The 24,216-nt window shown below is 37.4% G+C and overlaps 1 protein-coding gene across 1 annotated transcript in view; it reads right to left on the reverse strand.

Moving 5' to 3' along the window:
- Positions 1–24,216, reverse strand: part of znf385d (zinc finger protein 385D) — a 182,893-nt gene that overhangs the window by 69,183 nt on the left and 89,494 nt on the right. The window contains exons 3-4 of the mRNA XM_030158599.1: positions 16,418–16,525; positions 1,786–1,954 (exon numbers count right to left, since the gene is read on the reverse strand). Of these exons, the coding sequence (XP_030014459.1) occupies positions 1,786–1,954; positions 16,418–16,525 (277 nt within the window). The remainder of the gene's footprint in view (positions 1–1,785; positions 1,955–16,417; positions 16,526–24,216) is intronic.

Consider the following 24,216-nt stretch of genomic DNA (forward strand, 5'->3'; position numbering starts at 1 on the left):
AGATGAACTTTCCAATACCCGAGGGTGAATTCATACATCCATCAAGTCAAAACAAAACAAACAAAAAAAAAAAAAATGGAGATACCTGGAGCAGTGGACAAATAAATACACTATTTGCAGATTTTATTCTGTTTTTGTTGAATTCTGTTGAGGCAGCTTTGGACTCATAGGGTGAAACTTCAGAGGGTTTATTTTGTCCAAAACAATCATTGTATTTGAATGGGCAAATGAACATGTTCTTTTGTTTGGACAAGTTTGAATTGGGGAGCTTTACAATGAATTAATGTTAGCCCTTGTTCTTTAGAGGAGACAAACATGAATTCAGAAGGTCTAATTTGGTTCATTTTGACCAAAACACAGCTGGTGAGTGTTATTTAGTTTATTAGTAGAACAGAGAAATTTGAATTCACTTGTAACCAAGTCAGTAAATTAAGGGTTTATGTGGACAAAAACACAGCTGTTAATTGTCACAGCAGTGGACACAGGCAGTTCTTTTATTTATTTATTTTTAAAAATCTGTTAATAGAGATAAACTTGAACTCACATGGTATGAATTAGTTGGTGAAACATGGCCTTATTTGAACTGAAACAGTTCCAATAACTGATGCTAGTTATGGGTGGTGTGGTGGCATGGTGGTTAGCACTTCCACCACAAAGCTAGAGACTGAAGTCCCTGCTAATGTGTGCTATGTGCTAATACTAACTGCTAACTCTAATACTAGGTACTGTGTGTGTGTGTGTGTGTGTGTGTGTGTGTGTGTGTGTGTGTGTGTGTGTGTGTGTGTGTTAGGAAGGATAAAATGCAGACAGGAGTTTCCTTAATAAGTTAATAAAGCCAGTTACCCTTAAACTTAAACCTTAAAGAACATGCAAATTACATATTGTGAAAGAGAGGAACTTGAATTAGATGAAAAAAAGATGAGAAACACTGCAAACTTACTGTCCTTAGTTATAATTTCATTTAGTTATGGGAAGTGATGTGGTATTATAGGTATTAATAATTGGGTTTGGGTCTTCACTGACCCTTTGACTTAGTATAGAGTATATTTCCTTTAAGAACTGAAAGGAGCTCCACTTCTGTACAAACGTGCCACGGCAAAAAGTATGTTTGCATTCACCAAGGTCAGGAATAAGCCCCTTTTTACTAACCTAGATACATTCTTCATGTGTATGATACAAGTAAAGCCTCTTGCAATGCAGAGGAGAGCAGTTTTTGCCTCGCCCACCTCAAGACATTTGTGACTCGCCAGAAAGTTTCTATGTTACAGCTAATTCTCTCCTCTACATGACTGCCTAAACTCTGTTTCAAAGCCGCTGCCATACTGCCAGGAATAAGTCTGGTCGTGAACAAAATCCTGTTATTTACAGTCATTTGGCCTAAAATAGTCTAGTTTGGGGATTTTGACACTAAAAACGAAGTAAATGAGGCTATAAAACCTCGCCTCACATAAACTCTCTGTAATAATAAGAGCATGACCTCAGTGTCCTACGTGGTCACCAGGCCTCGCTCGACTGTCCTCTGTCCTGCAAGAACCTCTCAAGTATAAAAATTTAATTCACAAGCTTCCAGCGAGCCACTGGCTATCCAGGGGTGATATAATCAACTATGAGCCTGTCCAAATCCTAAAGTGATTGGACGCTGTGAGGAGTAAAGATAAAAGGCCAAAAAGGTAGGTTTATGTTGGTACATTGGTTCTTTCTTTTCAACACAAGCACAACAAAAGCAACATAAAGAAAAGTACAATGACGAACATGTGCCTGGCAGGCATAAGAAAAAACACAAACCTTTCCTGTCCGTGCTGTTGGGGACCTGCAGTGTGTTGATGCCCTTGGCGATCTCCTGGTTGGTGGTTTCCTTGGCGACCGCTGAGCCTTTGAGCTTACTCTTTGGAGCATCCAGGGCTTTTAACTTCTTGGCATGTTTGGTCCCCTTGTAGTGGGCCAAGGCCTGGCTCTGCAACGGGAACAAATAACAGGCTCGATTTAAAGCAACAGAAAGAAGCACTGCACAGGGCCAGGACCAAATGAACCAAATGAAAAATGAATACTAGGGACTACACTCAAGAGTCAGTGACGAACAATTAACAGAATTAGCAGTGCACAGCTGATATCTCCTGTATTCAGTTTTGTTTCAATATTTTATAAACAGACATCCTTCCCCTTTTTCACAATGATTAACACAACATTAAAAACATGTTCAATAAATAACTCACTTATATTTTAAAGACTAGTTTTATGATGAACTGACTGAATAATTTCCAAGAATAATTTTGTATTTATTTTTCCCTGGAGCTGAAGTAATTTGTAGCAATTTTTTAATGCCCTCTTGCCTGTTGCCAGACCAACCTTAGAGTGCCATTACATTAAAAGTCAGTGCATATAAAAACACAGAACAAGCAATTAAAATCACAATAGCTTTGCAAAATACAACCAATTATTCTGTTAAAAATTAGGGCCTACAGTACGATTAGGGTTGAGCAACCCAGTCAGTAGGGAAAATGCTGTCATGGTTTGTTGGAGGCAGTTTCAACACAGTTTTCATTGATGGATTGCATATATGCCCCCCCCCCCCCCTTCCCTTCAGTGGGCAAGAGGTGGGTGTAGTGGATGGTAGGTTTGCAAAATCCCACACTTTCCATCCCAGCTCCCTTACATTTTTAGACTTATGGCCAGGGTGCAATTTGTTGGGGGTGGGCTCTGGTTTTTACATCCCTACTACTGCTGAATGAATTTCATCCTGGGGGGGGGGGGGGGGGGGGGGGGGGTGATTAACTTGGCTTTATTCCTGTGCACTTAATGTGGTCTGTGTGTAGGCCTGTTGATTGCTTGCTTTTTTATGATTAAAAACAAAAAAAAAATACATCCCCCCTTCTGTTTTTTTGACAAATCACACTCTGCTCATGGTTATTCAGACACTTTGGTTAGGGTTTGGACATGGTCACAACATAAATCACAAGTGACTTTTAAACACATATTTGTGGACTCTTTCTGTATTAAACAAATCCTTACATCATCCCTAAATCGAACCTTGCACTGTCATTCCTAACCATAAAAATCACTGAATACAAATATTAACATAATTTCGGATACAAATAGTTGAAAACATTTTCCTCTGGTGACTGGGATTGGTTGAAAATTGTAAGCTCTGTGGTTAGGTATATTATAGTTCTGTGGCTCCAAAACATTTGATTAAATTTATGGAAAGATTAAACACTTAACAATATAATTTTTCAGGTCAGCGACAGGAAGAAAACTCAAGATTCCTATACAAAACATGCTCTAACTTTACAGATTTCTACAGGAAGATCCTTGCACTCCTACGTAGCATGAAATAAACTGTGGGTTGCAGCACCGTCCAATATGGAAGTTATGAATAGCAATAGTGGACGAGAAAAAATGATCTGCAACATAAATCTTCCCCCACAAATATCTGTTGAGAGTTTAATTTTATCCAGACCATCATATAGTGGTAACAAAGCACCATGAAGCCACTAAACTAAACCAACAGGAGCCCATTGATCAGGATTGGGATCTGTACCCGTCATCCTATTGAAAGTCTGAACACATAAACCCACAAAGATTCACCTTCACAACCAATTCATCCAGACCCACAGAAGTGGGACATATGCAAAGACTTTGAGCTGTCCTTGTTTACCTCGGCACACTTCCCTGCATACTTTGCCTGTGGCAGGAAGGAAGGCATCAGGAGGGATGCAATTGCCTCTTGGAATAAATAAGTGCGGCAACCACACATCCCCAGAAGACATTTGTAAGCATCTTTATTTATGGGCCACAGTGGGGATATTCACTAAAGACTGCTGGGACAAAGAGACCTCTGCAGTTAGTATTTTCTGCAAAGCCATAAAGGTAGATGATTGTGCTTATTTTCTTTTCATTTTACAGGAGAAATGAGTTTTTGCCGTTAAAGGAGTGACGTGAAAATCTAACACTGAAGACAACTCAAACACTCACACTCACTTAACGCTGTTATTCCAAATATGACAATAATCTGAAATTGATATAGGTCACGTAAACAGCATATTCCAGTTATTTTTAATGGGGATTTTCTCTGGAGTATTTTATGATTAAAATGTGGGATATGCTGATATTATTCAGGTTTTTGGGGCAATCTTCAGTTATGTAAAGCATATTCAGAATATGTATGTACAAGGCAGGAGAAACACAATATGAAAGACTTGAATATCAACACATTTTCAGCCTCAATATACATGTGGGTGAGGGTTTGTGCTAATCCAAATGGATGGACGGTTGAAAGAATGAAAAAGGGACGTCAGTGATGGTAGGCAAACAACATTATCATTACAATACAAGCTCATGGCTTATATAATAATACTAAATAATAATCTATGTGTTTATATATGCATACAAATAACTCTCACTGTCATTTTGTCTTTTAATGTTTAAGGCAAAAAACAGGCATCACCATAACGTCTTGGCCATCCTCATTGTTGGCTTCTATTCTAAGCTGTAGTTGTTGACTTACATAACAAGATATTATACGAGTAAAAATAAAATCAGCTAATTTCTCAAAATCTAACATTGGGCATATTATTCAGTTGATGGAGTCTATGATGTTGATTCCCCTTGTTTCCCTTAATTCCAATGGACAGACATGTAAAGACTTTTATTTTTGCATTACAATAAATAAATAAAAGTTTACCATTAAATTTTATATAATTCTATAAATAACTCATTTATTAATTCAGACTAAATCCAAGAAAAAATATTTATAACTTGTTTGGCTATCTATATGCTATGTAAGTTAACTAATTTCCCCAAATTAATTATTAGAAGAACTACAAGCCAGTGCCATTTGACACTCCAATCTCCAGCTTTCACACAGCAAGAAAAAGTTGTGAAAGTGGTGTCATGAACCTGTGACCTCACACTGTGTAGTTAATCACTAATGAAACACCATTCTGCTTGGAATAAATCAACGTCACTATGTTAGCAAGGCACTTATGGTGGCTAAATTGGTGTTACTTAACTTAATAGAGTTAAAGAGCTGCGATTATATGGAGAAAAATAACTCATTGGAATTTCAAGAATTTTGTCGACGAGGTTCATAAAATTGTCTCTCTCAATGTAATGTGTTTTTAAAATGAGTATATTTGTTGTTATTTTCAGGTAGGAAACGATTCATTTGAAGTATCTGTTCATTACTGTTGAGTTACCAAAGACATTTCCTATTTTTTTTCCTTATGCGACTCATTTGATATAGATGGGCGTTTAATACAACCACAGCAATATTTCATCTTTCATTACAGCAATGAAGTGGAGGAATTGCCTGGACTCTGAGTTTGACAGATGTGTGATTAAAGGTAGGGAGGAAATCATTTGTTTTCCAGGTGCTGCTGTGAGGGAGGAAAAGACATCAAACAAAGCAGATTTAGGGGGGTTGTTGTGGACTGAGGACTGGTCCGGAAAACCAAAAGGTCGTGGTTTAGATTTCACCGTGCCCTTGAGCAATACAAGCACTCTGTTCACAGCCAACTGCTGCAATGCCATGTTTTGTAGTTTGTGGAACACCATCAAAACTACACAGTTGTTTACACCTTTAGACATGTGCACATTTGTACTGAGGTGCAGACGTGTTTGTATGCACATGTTCTATGTACGTTTTTATGCATGTTCTCTGGTTTGCTGGAAATTAAATCTGCACATAAACCAGCATAAGTTGCACACACGTCCCAAAAGTCATCAGGCCAAGGAACATTTCCATAACACGTTTTTTCTGTTGTTTGTTTTTTTTTTATTTTACCTTGTATATCTTTCATATTTTGCATATATTTCTTCTATATGTGGTACAGAATTGGCCTTTTGTATATTTTCAGTATTTCTTCGTAGTTTTGTACATTGTCAGTATTTTTTCAGTCTATATTTTCAGTATAATTTTTGTGTGATAGTTTTATATGCAGTCTGTCTTTGTGCACTTTAGGAAACAGAACAGAGCCCCTAAACTGATTTTCATTGTTCCTGTAACAGTGACAATAAATATTTATTGTATGAAATATCAAGTGCACTGCTGTCTCAAGGCACCACTCTAATAATTTTACTCGTACAAAGGAAACATGGTTTATAAAGTGATAAGTGTATGTCAGATAAACCACATGTTTTTGTTAGATGAACCTTAAAAATGTGTGCTTTCTTCTGGACTTATTCCTTGGAATGCACTGGCTAAGTGTCAAAACAGCTTAATTATTTATCCTTGTGTTGCTCTTAGTATGTACTCGATCTTTTTTTAAACACTTTAATGCATCAAAGTACTCCGTCTAATCCAGCCTGTGTCATCCTTGGAATTTTCATAAATCAAGAATATTGAGTTTATGAAAGCAGCAGTATTCCAGAAAGTATTTAACCCTATGATGCCAAACGTATCATATTTGATACATGAGTTTTGAAGCCCTCTACATAATCAGTGTGATATTTATTTCTTGAAAAACCTGATGTATACACTTAGATACATACAATAGATGGGTAATCCACCAGGGGGAAGGAATTTGTTCACCAGAGGCCTTTCCAGTGACACTACAAGATTGTCAGGAGGTAGAACTTTGCCTATTTTGAAAAGGAATTACCAATTTGTTAGACATGTTTGTATTATATTATGTTTGTATTTGTTCAAAAATAAAATTTGAGCATTGAGACCTGATGTATCAAATATGATACGAAACTGAAACTCGTACATGGATATTGATATTAAAAAAAAAAAAAAAAAAAAAAAAAATTGTGTTGTTCAGAAGGACCAATAAAGGCTCCGGTTTCAAAAAACTGGAATTTTCTGTCAGTAGTCACTTTTCCATTGTACATCTGCGCAAAATTTTACCGATATTTACTAAATGTCGAAAAAACAGATTTTTCCATTAAATCAGAAATGTGATGATTTATTTATTTATTGCGAGATGACACGAGAAGTCATCTCATAAACATGGCGACGAACGTAGCTATGGTGTTGATTTACAGATAGCTTCATTATTATTATATATTACCCCTCTATCTCATACTAAATTAAAAAATGATTGGGTTTCATAGTGTGTCCACACATACCGCAACATATTTCTTCTTCTTCACCTGTTGTAACGTATGCCAACATCTGTTTTTTTAATTCACCTGACTCTAGTTGTGAAAAAAGGTCTTTCCATTGCAGTTTTGCGTGATATACCATTTGCGCTACGCCCGAAAAACCACCTCTTGCCAGCGTAAAAACTTTTAATTGAAAAATGAGACTTTTGGCGAAATTGTAATTTTTCCATTAGGTAATTTTTTATGTGCAAGTTTTATTTGCGCAATATTGGGGTCCATGGAAAAGCTACTAGTGATTTAATGGTTCAGGCTTTACAGGCTTAAGAACACTGACAATAACCATTATGAGCTGAAGCTTGCCAATATATATATATACAGTATACACACATCCATCCAATCATGAAAAGTAAGAGGAGAATAAAAACACAACATGAGTCTGAGATTTTCTCTCCAAATCCCTGACCGATCATTTAAACGTCTGTCTATCATCAAACTGCCTGTCAGTTTTTGAAAATCAAGGGAAGGAGAGGAACATTTACGTATCAGACAAGGATGTGAAAGGAACACAGTTTTCCAGAGTTTTAATTCAACTAAGCCAATGTGATTTAAATAAGAGTATGACCCATTTCTTCCATAAACATCCACTTGTTTCTGGTCGGAGTTACTCAAAACAGGCCGACGGTGAAAAGTTTACAAGACGTGCCTAGATGTTTACGACTGGTGTTGCTCAGATTCATTAAATCCTGTGAACATTACTCATCAAGCTTCAGCTGTACATGTCCGTTAAGAATCAGAGGGAAATCATCAGCAAAGCCAAGCAAACAATGTAACAGACAGTAAACCTTCACAAATCTATTCATCTGGGGGAGTTTGCTTAGTTTTTTTTTTTTTAATTTATGACTTGGAGCCGTCTCCCACTTTTATTTGTTGTACTGGGTTTACGCGCCATTTTTAGCCATAGTCATAAATCTTTATGACCCAGATACAGGAAATATATATTTATTTGTGAAGCCAGTTGCATCAAAGGGACACAAATGGGATGGTGAGGACACTGTTTTAAATAGTAACAATAAGCTGCATACATTGAAGCTCTTTTTTGCCTTATAATGACATGTTGATGTGGTTTTGTTTACCAGAACCTGCTCATCCACAACAACATGAACTCAATAAAGACCCAGCAGTCATGTGAAACACTTAATGCAGAAGCCTCATTATCTGTGAGGGGAATGAAAACAGGTAATGTAGGACAGAAAAACCCAAGCGTTTCCCTGTTTTTCTACATGACTCATGTGGTGTGACTGATGTCGGCATTATTAACAATCTGTTTTTCATAAATATATTTAATCCTGGCATCAGCCTGCAGCCACCACCTGGATACTGTTTGCTGTATTTATATTTCCTGCAGTTTAGTTAAAAAGGAATCTCATGATTGATGCACAGGTTTTTACTGTTGAGGCTGTTCTGATCTAAGAATATTTTTTAAGCATGAAACAGTAATTTGTCTTAAGTCTTAAGAGATGTGTTCCATTTAGTTGGCATTATGTCTGCCGGTTTTCTTTTCATTTTACTTTTGCTTACCCTCCAGATGACCCTCCCACTGGTGTAGCACAAAATCTGAGCCCTTAATCCAAGTCTGTCACGCATCTTTAGAACATGTTTTACAAATAATTGAGCCAACAACTATACACATGAATCACCATGATCTTAAAATTGGAATCATTCCACTTCTTAAATGTTGGTGTATTTCCTTGTTATTAACCCTCTGAAAATAACACTGGATTGTGTGACATTGCTCTCTTTGGAAGCTGTGGTGGGCACAAAGTTGAACTAGTGAAGCCAATAATATCATATAAATTTTTAAATCACAATGAATCCATTGATAACACACAGGTCATGTTAATCTGTGTACTATAAAGTATTTTACACACTTTGAAAGGGGGGATCAGGGGGCCTCTACTAATTTTTGGACATAAAAATCAGATACTCAAGCTGATTTATTCATCTATTCATGAAAGTAGTTACTTAGAAATGAAACGTGTAAACAAAACTGAAATGAACTCCCTGGTTTTTAGGAACACAGAACCAAAAGTAAGTATTGGACAGTTTTGTTGAATGCCGTTGTGATGCCCTCACACCCTCAGCTCCAGGCTGTGGAGGTATGGAGTCAGTGGTCAGAGTGGTAGACATCAACCACTGACCACCAACAAATCTGAGGGGGTATAAAAACTGTTCTTCCAGTTCCCTAAGCTATCAAGTAGCAGAACCTCCTGATACCATCTCAGAGGCAGACTAAGCCTGTCTTTGTCTCAGTATTCAACCCACTTCCATGCATTGATGCCAACTTAGCACTTTAGTTGATAGATTTAGCAACTACCCTAGCAACTTTTTTGTTGAAAAGGACCTACCAACAAATTCAGCTGCTATTAAAATTTCTTTGGAAACTTTTATTAACTTTTGATAAGTGACTCAAACACTAAAACACACACCTTTTTCCCCTAAATGATACCAAATTGTTTTTTCTGTCACAGTCAGAAAAACCCATGGTCTGTCTCTAGCTGTAAAAGTCAGTTTTTCCAACTTAGATATTTTGTTGATATATTTAGTGATTTTTCAGACCCCTCTAAAGACTCTGTATCAAAAAAAAAGTGACTAGTGACAAATCTGTCAACCTTTTCTGGTGTTACTGGAGACTTTTGGAGACTCTGACGTGAAAGCACATATTTGTCTAAAATAAATCACTGCACTGAATATAAATCAGTCCCATTGACATTGGCAGTTTTTGCTATTGTCTCTTTTTGGTCCATTTAGTTTGTTAATGTACACTGAAAATTACAAATGTTATGGTTAAAAATGTTCATGTTTTGCCAAGGCTTGTTATGGTCTCGTAAATGGACCGTAAGGATAAAAACCAAACCAAACTGAAGAAAATTATGCAAAAAACTAAACAAAAAATAAATGAATATATAACCTAAATAACTCCTCCAGATGATCTCTTTTGGGTCACTTCAGTTGGTCTCCAAGCCAGGATAAAGGAGGAGGGTTGGAACTGGAACATTAAAAAGAAGCAAGACTTGACAGAGTATAGTTCATTTGTAATTCTAAACATATTTAGGGTGTTTTTATACTCGCTTTCTGTGTCTAACACAATGTTATTCCTCTCTTCTACATCATTCATTACAATTACATGAACATTTACAATTATGCAAATTAGGTGATAACATCATTTTGCGACTTTTAGGACAGACAACAAATATTTTCCTTATTGTAGAGTTGGAAATTATTTCAGTTGAAAAAGGCAACAGTCACATAAAAACTTTTGAAACTTAGATAAATATGCATGATTCAGCCATTGGCTTATGTACAGAGGTTTGATTCTCTATTCTATTTCAATCGCTCCAAGAAGCTGTCTAACTGTCATTCATTCATTATCTTCTGCTTTAAATCTATAGATATTTTTATATATTCATTTATACTGTTGTTATTGTTATTTCTATATAGATATTTTTTCTATATCCTTTTACTATTACACTTTTTGTGGTTGTTGTTTTAGCTGGTTCTGGAATAAAGGACAAGTTGTTTGTCATTTTCAGACATTTTTACTTTTTTTTCATCTTTTCGAATAATCATTTAATGGAATTGTGTCAAAGAAAGTAATCAATAGATGAATTGATTACAAAATAATTGTTAGCTGCACCTCTACAGTACATATACACACAGGAGGTTAAAGGAAGGTAATCAGGTGAACCGAGCCTGTCCTGCTGTGTATTTTCCTGTGACTCACTCCCAGTCAACAAACTACAGATGTGGATCCGGTTTATAGCCTTGACTCATAAAAAACATGGCGTCTTACAAAGCACAAACATCTTAAAATCTACAAAAACAAAAAGCCTCTTTTCTTTAATGTCAGGCCTTCAACTGGTTCATAAACTCTATTAATGTATGTGTGTATTAATATTTAGCGGTGAACGTCACATCTGCGTCACAACACCGCCGTCCATCTCATATTATGATAAACTGTCACTGGAGCAAATTAAGACACATTTCTGCTGTAGCTGTGGATGAAATTAAAAGGAAAAAAACAGCCTCTGGGAATCTGAGGCCTCCCATCTCTACACAACGCTACCTGTTGATTGACAGGTAAACACAGACTCTATTTCTAGTGAAGTATTTGTATGAAGCGCTGATGGACAGGATGTATACACGCAGATAGACCTCCCTGTGTAAAACATAATAACCTCATCCTGAGTAATCAACATTACACTCAGTGGTAGAAATGGACTGATTACTTATTTAATGAAAGAGAGATGACACTGCTATTTAGGGATGCTACTGATTTAACAACATCCCGCAGCGGTAATCATTTGGAGATTTTTTTGATTACTTTCAAAATGATATGGAAATTAGCCAAAGGGAAATTGAAACTCACCTTCAATCAAATTAGAAAAAAGCTAAAAAAAAAAAAAAAAAAAGCTAAAGCAGTGCATTTCATTAGAATATATACTGAGAGTTGTAGTCAAAACAACCTCATAACAGACCAAGTCAGTCTAGGGTTTACAACAGACCCAGTCAGCCTTAGTATCAATATTCTTTCAAATCATTTATGTGGAATTTTAGCCCTGTTCTGAGTGTCCACCCATCAAATGACTCTGAAACAAAGTCAGAAACAGGTTGAGATAAATACATTCAGACCTGTCTCCATTTATGTGTAAGCCTGTTTTAGATGCCTTCATGTGATCCTTTCCGATGTGGAATTAAAACCTTTAAATGTCTTAAATTAACCAGACTTCACCCACAATAACTGTACTATTTCAGATTCAAACTCACAAATAAATGAATTGATTGAGGCAGTAGTTTTAATCACTACCTCTAAAGTAAAAAAAAAAAAGTAAAGTAAAATTTATTTATATAGCACGTATCACAGAGGTACCTCACAAAGTGCTTTACAGACTAACCCTTTAACCTGAGGCATTATTTCAGGTAAATGTGCTGCTGTGAATTTTCATCTATAGAAGTGTCATAAAAGCTGCTGTGAGTATGTGCTTGTGTTCCTTATCTTCAGGAATCCTTCTACCTTCCAGATCGGGCAATCATTTTGTTTTACTGTGGGTTTTAGGGTCCAAACAGGGTGGAGTAGCAGAAAAAAACAAAGAGAGGAATTGAAGTTTGACAGGTTTTTACTAAATAAGACACTCAGAATGTACATCATTAAGATATTTAGGGTGTTGAACATGAACTGTGAACTGGAACACACTGAACAACAAGGATATGAATTTTGGCCCACTAGTTTTTCTTTTGGGGCTCTTTCTTTTCTAAATCAGTTCAACTGCTTTTTGGCAGCTGGTTGAACACCAAAAAGCAGTTACACGGTCAAAACTCAGTAAAAACACAGTGAAAAATAAATATATACAGGAAAATCATGACAACACTTGGAAAACAGTGTAAAAAAAAAAAAAAAGTCCAAACCGTCTATTTTTATAGCGAGTCGGTTGCACTGAGCATGCTCAGATGTCTATGGAAAGTGAAAGGTCTATTCTATCAGCACATTTTGAAATTTTTCTTATTGAGCAAATGGTTGAATTTTTATGAATATTTAAAATAAATCATACATACAGAACGCTCAGCACAGACACAATACGGATTAAAGAGTTACAAGGATACAAGACAGCAACACACAAAAAGAATACTAAGAAGTGCAAAAATATAAAATATAAAATTCTAAAATACCCAATAAAATCAAGGAATACCAATACAAGCAATAGAATAAAGGTGCATCTTAAGATGCCTCTTAAAAGTGTCCGCTGAGGCCGCTGCTCTAGGCTCAGGTGGAAGGGCATTCCCCCATCTGGGAGCCACTACTGAAAAGGCTCTGTCTCCTTTGGTTTTGAGCCTGGTACGGGGGACGAGTGGCAGACCCTGATCAGCTGACCTCAATGGCCGAGTGGGAGCATACTGATGTAAGAGTTCAGTAAGGTACAGTGGTGCCTGACCATGGAGCACCCTGTAGGTGATGACCAGCCCCTTGAACTGCACCCTGAAACTGACAGGCAGCCAGTGCAAAGATGCTAAGACCAGGGAGATATGACAGAATTTACTGGAGTTTGTAATCAGCCTGGCTGCAGCGTTCTGCACTAACCGGAGTTGGTCCACGGATGATTTACTGAGGCAGGTAAAGAGGGAATTGCAGTAGTCTAAGAGTGATGAAATGAAAGCATAGATAATCATTTCCAGCTCAGAGTGTGAGACTATGGAACGGAGTTTAGCAATGTTCCTCAAATGAAAATAGCAAGATTGAATCTGTTTTTTTACATGTTCGTCAAGGTGCATAGCTTGGTTGAAAATGACGCCCAAATTCCTGATTTTGGACCGCACATTAGAACCAAGTGTTAGGCTGATTCTTCACAGCAGAGCAATAAAACAGTTTCAACATGTAAACATGTAAAATGAATGAGATTTAGCTGAATCTGAGGGAAGAACAGGTGAACACCTCTGACTAGAGACGATAACTGATTAGTCAAACAAATTCCATGAGGTACAGTCACACTTACAATACTTCACAATACTTAAGAAAAATCATCTTTATTTGTCAAAACATATTTGTTCCCTGGGTGCCTGTAAATGCAGGTGTGAGTGCCTTGCTCAAGGACACATCAGCCAACAATTTCAATGAAACACCCAGTTATTTGATCATAACTCAATTTTCCAACCTTCTCTGACTACAATAAGTGCAACTCTACCTCATAAAACGGGTGGAAAAAATGTGTGTGCTCTATTTTCAATTGTGTGCGTGTGTTTTGTTTTTAAAACTTCTGCCCCAGAATAATATATTTTCAACAGTAACTGGGGCATTGTGCAGAGTTTCTCAATTGTAAGTTTTTCCAAAGCACCAGTTGCTCAATGAGTTAGTTTTACATCTGATTACATCTATCAGTGATATAATTACAGATAAAATGTGTTTAATTTTAACATGAGATCAGCCCCTGATGAAAGAGAGTGAAATGGAGGGCTTTTCTCTAGACTGGAAGACTGTGAAGTCATCCTGAGTCCCATAAGATGCAAATGATGTGTTTAATGACCCTGTGTCAGCTGTCAGAGCCTTGTTCTTGTGCACCCACTGTCTACCTGGAAGCTGCATTTTACGCACTTGTGATTAGTTTTAAAATGTTGGTTCGCTTGCAAGAAACATTGATAGGAGCATCCTCCAAAGAGTCACAGAAGAAAGTGAACAGCTGCTACTGGCAGAATTACAGTAATTAAGCTGTAACTTGGACTAACAACAAAGTGCATTGCTGTTTTGAAATTGGGCAGATAGGACCTGTTTACACTGTTTCCTGCCCCAGACAAATCTAAAAAATAAATAGGCTGAATGTTCTCCAGCTGCTTTTTAGGGATACATTTTGATTCACTTAGTTCTTTTTCAGTCAGAATGAAACTCTCAAACTCATCCGCTGGGATAAACAGCAGGTTTACAAACAGCTTTGATAATGTAATGCTAATGGTCTCAATCCGAATTCATGTTGAAAATGTCATTTTATTATGATATACTGTGTTTTTTGAAGTGTGTTGCAGTAGTGTTTTTATATATATATATATATATATATATATATATATATATATATATATATATATAATTTTGTATTTTGTGAAACACGGTGTCTGACATTTTTTGACCCTAAGGGGGGTACACACAGTAGTGTGTATCTACACAGCAGAGGTGTCAAACTCACTTTAGTTCAGAGGCCACATTCAGCCCAATTTGATCTCAACTAGGTCGGACCAGTAAAATAATAACTTATAAATAATCTCCAAATAACTCCAAAATTTTCTGTGTTTTAGTGTAAAAAAAAATAATTACATCATAATAATTTTTACATTTGCAAACAATGATTTAAAAAATGTGAATAACATGAACAACTTGAAATTTGTTAAGAAAAAAAGCACAATATTAACAATATTATGCCCCAGCTTCTCCTTTACCGGCTAAAATTTGCTTAGAGGTCTTATTTATGTCGAGAAATCAATCTAAGTGAATCCCCAAAGGAACTTTGTGTTGGTAAATGCAAGTTCTGCAAATTTACAGGATTTCAGTTCTGTTGCAACATGTTGATGGTCATATGAACTATGTTTTCAGGTCAAAAATGTCCAATTTCATCACAATTAATGTTATATTTTCATGTCACAAATGGCCAAGTTATATATGAACTGAATTTACCTGAAAAACAACAGTTTTCTAATAATAAGCATTTTTATAAAGAAATAACAATTCTATATTGTTATTTACTCTTTAATATGATGATAAACTATACAATAAATAATTCTGATCCTAGTTTTTGCACAGGGATCATTTGTGGAAACGGTGACATGGCTGCTGAGCATCAGTATGATGGGCTCCGTAACAACCATGTCACATCGGTCCACTGCCACATTTTGTGTTTTTGTTCAGCTGTTATTGTTTTAGATCCACAATATTAACATTTATGAATAAGAGGATAATTAGAAAGAGTAAGTATATAAGTTTATTACTAATAAAGTATTGGTATTGACCAGATCATCATGGGTAATGTCACGTCCGTCCACCAGCAAAAGTTTTCACATACACGTGCTATTCAAAATCCAATATTTCTGAAAATATAGCTTCCACTGTCATATAATATCAGTAGTCTGTGCACAAATGTATTAGCATTATTTCAACACAGTTCTATGCATTTCTTACAACTTTTTTTTTTGACAAAAATGGCCACTCATTTGACCCCCTAAGTAAATTTTAGCTGTTACACATGTGTGTTAAACTTACAGATCATAGTGGGTCAACAAATACACAAAACATCTATTAACAAGTAGAATATTGTTAAAATTCCACTTAAGATATTTCTGGCTTTTCAGGTTAAAGGATAGTTGGAAATGTAAACATATTCATGTAATTTTCCTTTTTTTTTTAACTAAAACAATGAGAAACATTTGAACTTGTCATTATTTATAGGTTTTTATGATAGTATTTTACTGGTTTTACTGGGTTGAATGTGGAAACTGAACTAAAATGATTATTAATATCTTCACTGTAATTTTTGCATTCACAAATTCATCCCACGTGCCGGATTGGACCCTTTGACGGGCCGCAGACCATATGTTTGACACCTCTGCTATATAGAGATGCAATATTATATAAGATTACAATATCATAGTCTGAATACATAAAATTGCACATAGACCATGTGTAGGAAACAGTGGTCAAAAAATGTTGTTTAATCAGTATTAAAGTTATTTTTGATAAAATATGTGGAATAAACTGTGTGTGTGTATATGTAATGTTACTGTAGGTAATCAGTTCTTTTCTCATGAAAGGTGAATTTTCCTCCTCAGTATTAAACTTGTTCACCTGTGAGTTGAACCTCAGTTGGCAGATGCTGCAGGACACATGCTTCCTCTTGGCGGTGGGCGGGAGGCCCAGGGTGTGATGGAGGACAGCCTTCTGCACTGGGTCCATCTGGGGGACGGACAGAGACACACAAAGACTCATCAAAACACTGCTGAAGATGACCTGTGAATCAGCGTCACTTCTCCGCCATCACTCTCTGGGCTGAAAAGAGGAAACTCAGCAGCAGCGTCCTCGGTCAGAAACACACCTCAGACTCCAACAGGTGAGTTTTACAGCTCAGACACAAACACATCAAGCATTAATGCCCAACTTCCTTATCACGGGCATATGCATTGCCCCACAAATACGTGGACTGTTCTCATCTACAATGAAAAAAATTCTGATATGATAATCTGATAATTCCAGAAGAATGTCAAAATATCACAAGAAAAAAGTTAATATATTACAAAAAACATCATACACGTAAGAAAAATGATCACTTTTGAGAAAACATTTTTAGTGAAATTTTTAGATTAAAAAATGTCAATATTATGGAATGAAGTTGTAATATTTTGCTAAAAAGTCAGTGTTCCATCCATCCATCCATCCATTATCTGCCGCTTATCCGGGGCCGGGTCACGGGGGTAACAGTCTAAGCAGGGATGCCCAGACTTCCCTCTCCCCAGATACCTCCTCCAGCTCTTCTGGGGGGATCCCAAGGCATTCCCAGGCCAGCCGAGAGACATAGTCTCTCCAACGTGTCCTAGGTCTTCCCCGAGGCCTCCTCCTGGCGGGACATGCCCGGAACACCTCCCCAGGGAGGCATCCAGGAGGCAACCGAAACAGATGCCCGAGCCACCTCAGCTGGCCCCTCTTGATGTGGAGGAGCAGCGGCTCTACTCTGAGCTCCTCCCTGGTGACTGAGCTCCTCACCCTATTCCTAAGGGTGTGCCCAGCCACCCTACGGAGGAAACCTATTTCGACCACTTGTATCTGGGATCTTGTCCTTTCGGTCATGACCCAAAGCTCATGACCATAGGTGAGAATGTAGATTGACTGGTAAATCGAAGCTTCGCCTCTCGGCTCAGCTCCTTCTTCACCACGACAGACCGATACAGCGACCGCATCACTGCAGACGCTGCACCGATCCGTCTGTCAATCTCACGCTCCATCCTTCCCTCACTCGTGAACAAGACCCCAAGATACTTAAACTCCTCCACTTGGGGCAAAGACTCAGTCAGTCTTACAAGTCAGTGTCACAAGAATAAAATCATAATGTTGAATAAAAGGAGTCCTAATATTCATAATCAATATTTATATTAATAACACAAGTCACATGAGAGTACAGATGACATGTTTTGCAAAAACAGCCATTATTGCAAGAATAAAAATCATCATATTTATAGAGAATGTCAAAATAGTACTGAAGTAGTTGTAGTAGTAGTAGTATTGAATTTACCGATTGCACGTAATACTACTGAATGTGCCCAGTGTGTGTACTACTGAATATTTCAACGTGACATACATGTATTACATTGGAATCATTCTGTTCATGTGGAACATTCAAGAGTAGTACTTATTTATTGCCTATTAACTACTTTGTGACATCATCAGTGACATCATTAATTGATTGCTTTGTTACATCATTAATTTATTAGTTTGTGACATCATCCGGAACATCATTAAAAGAGGTTCTAAATCAGACCCAGGTAAGGCTACTGGTCTAGCCCTCAATTGGCTGGGCACATGTTGTTCTGCCTGGGAGGAAACTAATGCCATCGGGGACAGTGTCCACCCCATGGAAGTCAACATGTCTACTCTGTTTGATCAGAGGGCGAGTGGGGCGGCAGACTTGAATGTACAATGTATGTGACATCTATTACAAACAGCAGCTGCTGCGTTCGGATCAGCTGGGAATTTAGACAACTTTGTCAATGTCAAGCCTTCTTTTGCTTTTTTATTACCTCCACCAAGGAGGTTATGTTTTTGTCAGCGTCTGTCTGTCTGTTTGTTTGTTTGTCTGTCTGTCTGTGTGCAAGATAGCTCAAAAAGTTATGGGCGGATTTGGATGAAAATTTCAGAAAATGTTGATACTGGCACAAGGAACAAATGATTCCGTTTTGGTGGTGATTGGGGGGGCCACTGATCTGCCTTGGCGGAGGTCTGCACTCTCCAAGTGCTTCTAGTTGCATAATGTTTTTCTAGTAATACTACAGTTTTATTCTTGAAACATGTGATTGTCTCTTGCCCTAATATTCCTTTGTACACCCTGAAAATAGTGCTGAATGTTGGAATACTTCATCCAAAATATAAATAAAAGTGTTTGTCTGATTTCCTCCGAGTGGTTGTGTTACTGCGGTGTTCGCTGCCGCTGCCTGTCGCTTCACTACAAGCCTTCCTCTGTGCACTGACAGAGCTTTAGGGAACGTACAAACACATCTGCCTCTTTGAGAAAACGCTTCAAAAGGCAGCACTTGGCTGAGAAAGGTGGAAAGGTGCAGACACAGAGTGGGTGGATTAATCCTCCGTGACAATTGTGCAGCAGAAGCTAAGGCACAATGGAGGTGAACCAAGGCCGCTTTTTATTACAATGAAATCAAGTTTCCTTTTTAAATCAGATTTTGCCTCCGAATAGTAAATAGTGACACAGTGGGTGGGTGAACATAGTAATCATAAGTAACATTGTCATACAAATGGACTGTGGTATTCTCTACAAGTCAGGCTTATTCTCCACTAAAATCCAAACCATAATGACCACAAAACCCATATTTTTTGCAGCTTTGAAACACATAATCTGACTTTAACAGCAATGTATGGCACAGTACCGTCAAGCTTCCCTGCTTCACTAATTGCTTACAAACTGAAAGTGAAAATACTTCGACCACAACAGCCTCCATTCTGTAACGCCGCCTTAAACAAAACAACATCACACATACAAACACATTTTCTGCTTTGCACTTTGTTTGCAGTTCATCATCTTCATACACACTGCTTTTACATGAGACACTTTCATTTATTGGGAAAACACATCTATTTAAAGTGAAGAACAAACATAACATGGGCAGACCACACACACACACCCATATGAAAAGATGTGAGAGGTGATGTAACCAAACCATTTTACATTTCAAAACTACAATAACTCCGCTGTAGTCTCATGCAACTCAGTACATTTTATTACAGGAAGCTTGTTGCATTCAGGTTTGGCACTTCACATTATGTTCATTACGTGCACACGAATATTCTTGATTTTTTTGTCCTTATTCCAAAAACGACAATATTCCTCCTGAGTTGTTTACATAGCATTTACATTTCAAAGTTTTCCACTTTCTGCTTTCTGCATTTCAACTGTGTTTATTTGTTCAGCGATCATCTTGAAAAGGTCAGTGCTGTGTGATATTTTCTCATAGAATATCCTCGTCCATAATCTTTAAAAGTAGGTGAGTTTCAGTCTTTGTTTGTGTTCGTCCATTTTCTACCACAGAGGTAGATCTCTGCTCTACCTGTTTGTATAATTGCACATGTGTAATATCATTACATATTTTATTTTCACTTGCAGTTATGAGGATAATGATTCATTTCATCTAAATAATTAGTCTAAAATACAGTTTGTCATCTTTTCATGGTAATCAGATATGACCCATTTGGACGTTCAGAGGCTCTGCAGTGAATGTGGAAACACCATCTTCTACAACATTGATTCACCAGTAAAACCCATGCATTTTAATAAATGACAGTGGATGGAGAAAATGGTTTTATGTTCAGTTATTTTGTTGAAAAAGTCACATTTTCCCTCCAGTTTTCTCTGTTTTAATCTATAACTTTTGAATTTACTTACCTGACTTTTCATGAACATCTACATGTTTTGTGAATTAAATATCGGAAAATATGTGATTTACACTAAAACATGCCAAATGCAGAGTTGTTTATTATGTTACAATAAATGGTGATGTGAGATGTTTTTTTTTTTTTTTTTATTATACAGTTACTGATATGTTGTATTGAAAAAGTCTTATTCCTCATTTGTCTCTGACATGATAATGGTAATAACCTTTGAATGTTCTGTGCTTTTCTCTGCTTTTATGAACATCTATATGATCTGTGAATTAAATATAGGAAAATACATGATTTACGCAGAAAAATGCAGAGGATAACATTATTGTGATAAACGGTCATAAATCACTTGGGAAAGACAAAAAAAATCATTTGTTGTTGTGACAAAAGTAGTAATGGGTTGTTTCAGGTTAATTTCAGATAAACTGTTAAGAAAAACTTCATTTCATTAAAAGAAGAGTGGAAACAGTGTATTAAGGTCCTTTTGGTGTGGTTTTCCTTCCCTTTAGAGGAAATTAAGGGCAAAAAAATGGTGAGTCTAAGGATTTTTTTCAATGTATATGAAAGTTTCTTGAATCAAATGTCTTGTGTGACGTGTGTCTAACCCACAGGTGTCTTCGTTACTTTACTTAAGTAGAAATATTGGTTATCTATACATTACTGGAGTAATTATTTTTCAGTCAACTTTTTACTTCTACTCCTTACATTTTAAAAATAGCCTCGTTACTCCTATTTCATTTCAGCTTGTTGGCACCATCCAGAGTGAATTTGATTTTGGTTGGATGAGAAGTATAAACATACACCATTCCAACACCCTATTGGTTTGTATGCGATCCACTGGACCTGACTTTTTGCATCATTCACAGTACTTATATTCAACGAGTCATCATATCATCCGCTCCATGAAAGTCATGTTAATGCTCAGTAGTGCACATATAAGCTTCTTAAATACATTTGCATTGTAATAAAATGTGTTCATTTCCAATAGGCATATATGAAACAGGTAGCCCAGTACATTCCAAATGTTTCAACGTTACCATTTTAATATAACATTATAGTCATTATGGCATTTAGAAAAATGTTTTTTGGGAGGTGGGGTAGTGCACTATCGGCCCCTGTAGCACTGCCTAAGCTTTTCTCCTACTGGCATTTTTCCCCTTACATTTACTTTTATTCTTTAAGTAGTTTTGAAACCAGTACTTTTACTTGAGTGAAAAGCTTAAGTTGATACTTCAACTTCTACAGAAGTCTTTTAAACCCTAGTATCTATACTTGTACCTGAGTAATGAATGTGAATACTTTTGACACCTCCGCTCTATCCACCTTCCTCTTCTGCTCGTCTTAATCAAATCCCCACCATCCATCCCTTCTATTTATTTCCTCTACTCCCTCTCATTTCTGAAACCAGGAGGTACAAGGACACCCCCTGACCCCCACCCTCCCACTGGGTTCCACCTCCACATCATCTATCCTCCATCCATCCCTTCCCATTCAAACACTAGTGGATGTCATCCAATGTTATTAATGCCATTAATAAATGAAATGTTAAAATAAAATATAGTGGGAACATTATAGCTACTTACAAATATACCTCGTAAAAATCATTGTTGGTTAAATCACATTAATATCGTGTCTGTTCTTATGAAGGCAGATACTGTGCATGGTTTTCTATTTACTTTTATGAGTTAGCCTAGATGTCTTTGAACATATCTTCCCCTTCTGTCAAATATCTTTAACTCTAATTAAAGCGGCCATACACTGTGCGATTTTAGAGATGATTTCTCACTCGTGTGACTCTTTCTGGGATCGAGCCAGATGTGCCTCTAATCGTGTGTCGTGCTTCGTGCAGTGTACATGGGGTAAGGAGAAGCGATTAACACCTCATGACCACCTCACAACCAGCAATCGTGTGTTCACAAGGAAAACGGAGCTGTTTGAAATCCTGCTCGCTCCTCGTGAGGGTATCGCACTGTCAAAGCAGTGCCACGAGCCCATGTGCCTCAAATTCTCACACTGTGCATGCGCGAACACAACAATAGTCAGCTACTGTAAGCTAATTCTAAGCTTACAGTAGCTGGCTATTGGCCGAGTGCAATTTAGCGGTTGCAGCTTACCTCGAGTTCCCGCTGTAGGATTGACAGCCCATACTGTCCACGTCTGGACAACCAATTCCTGCACCAAACATGTCGTCGTCTTTTCTTCTTTTTTGATTCCCCGCAGATAATGGCACACATTGCCAAAGCAGCTCGTTGGTTTTTGTTTAGCACTACCATTTCATGACTCACGCCAATACACAATCGTCTATGCACTTTTACAGATTCCTTGGGATTTTAATGTTGTATTTCTGGATGCAACAGTCGAACGTGTGGTGCATCCTCTGGTGTATGGTCCTACAGTGTGAGCAGTCAGGTTGCATATGAGCATCGGTCCGTACAGTGTGAGAATCGTGAGCCTTACTTTACGATTGATTCGCAAAGTTTGAGATGGAGCTGCATGCAACGATCGAAATAATCGCACAGTGTGTGGCCGCCTTTAAACAAACTGTATTACAAACAGCACTAGGCTGTCCACAGCCAAAACTAAGCTTATTTCAACTTAACATGACGTGGTTTCTCAAATTCAAAGTTGAGTTCTTATAGGCTGAAATGCCAACTTATTTGGGTGGACACAGATGACAGCGCATGACGCAGCTGTTCTTTTTCATAGACCATAAAGCAAACATAGTTTGAATGTGGGACCAGGGGTGTCAGGGCCGGTTTTAGCCCCCTCCAGCAGTAAACCAGATACAACCATATATGAATCAGATAGAAATATAAATAAACCAGCCAACCAACCAACAGTAAATCAGATAGAAACATATATAAATCAGCCAACCAGCAGTAAACCAGATACAAACCTATATAAACCAGATACAAACATATAACCCAGTTCATCAGCAGTAAACACACACCTTAGCAGATATCTCATATCTTAATCATCTGCAGTTCCATTGTGAGCCAACTTTGCTTCATTTCAATTCAGCTAGCTTTTCCTAGTAACAGCAAATGTTTTTTAACATGATAAAATTTTACATACCTCTGCAATTGGATTCCTTTTCTGCCTCCTCTTTTCTCTGCTTCTAAACTGTCCAGCTAAGGGCTTGGAAGGCCTTTTCATGGGTATAAACTCTGAAACCTTTACCTGGATGCTTAGTTCAACACCTGTCATTCAGCTCTGCTCTGTCTCTGTCACACACGCCCAGTGAGCACCTGGTCTGGGAGAGTTCATCTGAGAAATTACAGAGGGGGGTTGTTTTTTTTTTTAAATTTCTTTGTTTTTAAGACAGTTAATGAGAAATTATTACATTATCGGGACGAGTATTTCTTTATTTCCCATAATTGTTATTGCTATTATTTTATTTTATTTTTTTGCCTACCGATGGCACCCCCTCCAGCGGTTGGCGTCCAAGGCAACTGCCTATATGGCCTATGCCAAGATCCAGCTCTCAGGGATGTTCCACGTCTTCTGTCTTGTCTAAATCTGAATCACAAGCTGTTGTTTCATCCATTGCTGACGTCCACTCCTGTGTTTGTGCTCTGGTGTGCTCACTCTGCTCCTGAGTGAAACTGGCACCAAGCTGTCATGTGACTGCCTGGCTACATCTAATTGGTGGTATGGAGTCAAACGTGCTACATCAAACACGGTCATGTGAGTTTTTGGCAGAAGTCTTTCTAACAAAACAAAAGGTTTGTGCTTTAACAAATGACCAAAAATTAAAGTAACGAGCGGAATGTACGCCATTGTAACAAGGTAGAAGTAGCGTTTCTTCTTCTTAAATGTACTTGAGTGACAGTAAAAAGTATGTTGTATTAAAAGTACTCTTAAAAGTACAATTTATGTAAAAAGTTACTCATGTAAATGTAACAGAGTAAATGTAACATGTTACTACCCACCTTGCCACCCACAGGAGTAAACGTCACATCCCGAAAAGAATCAAGACCTTCCTC

This window comes from Sphaeramia orbicularis, chromosome 16 (genome assembly GCF_902148855.1).
Source record: "Sphaeramia orbicularis chromosome 16, fSphaOr1.1, whole genome shotgun sequence".
NCBI lineage: Eukaryota > Metazoa > Chordata > Actinopteri > Kurtiformes > Apogonidae > Sphaeramia > Sphaeramia orbicularis.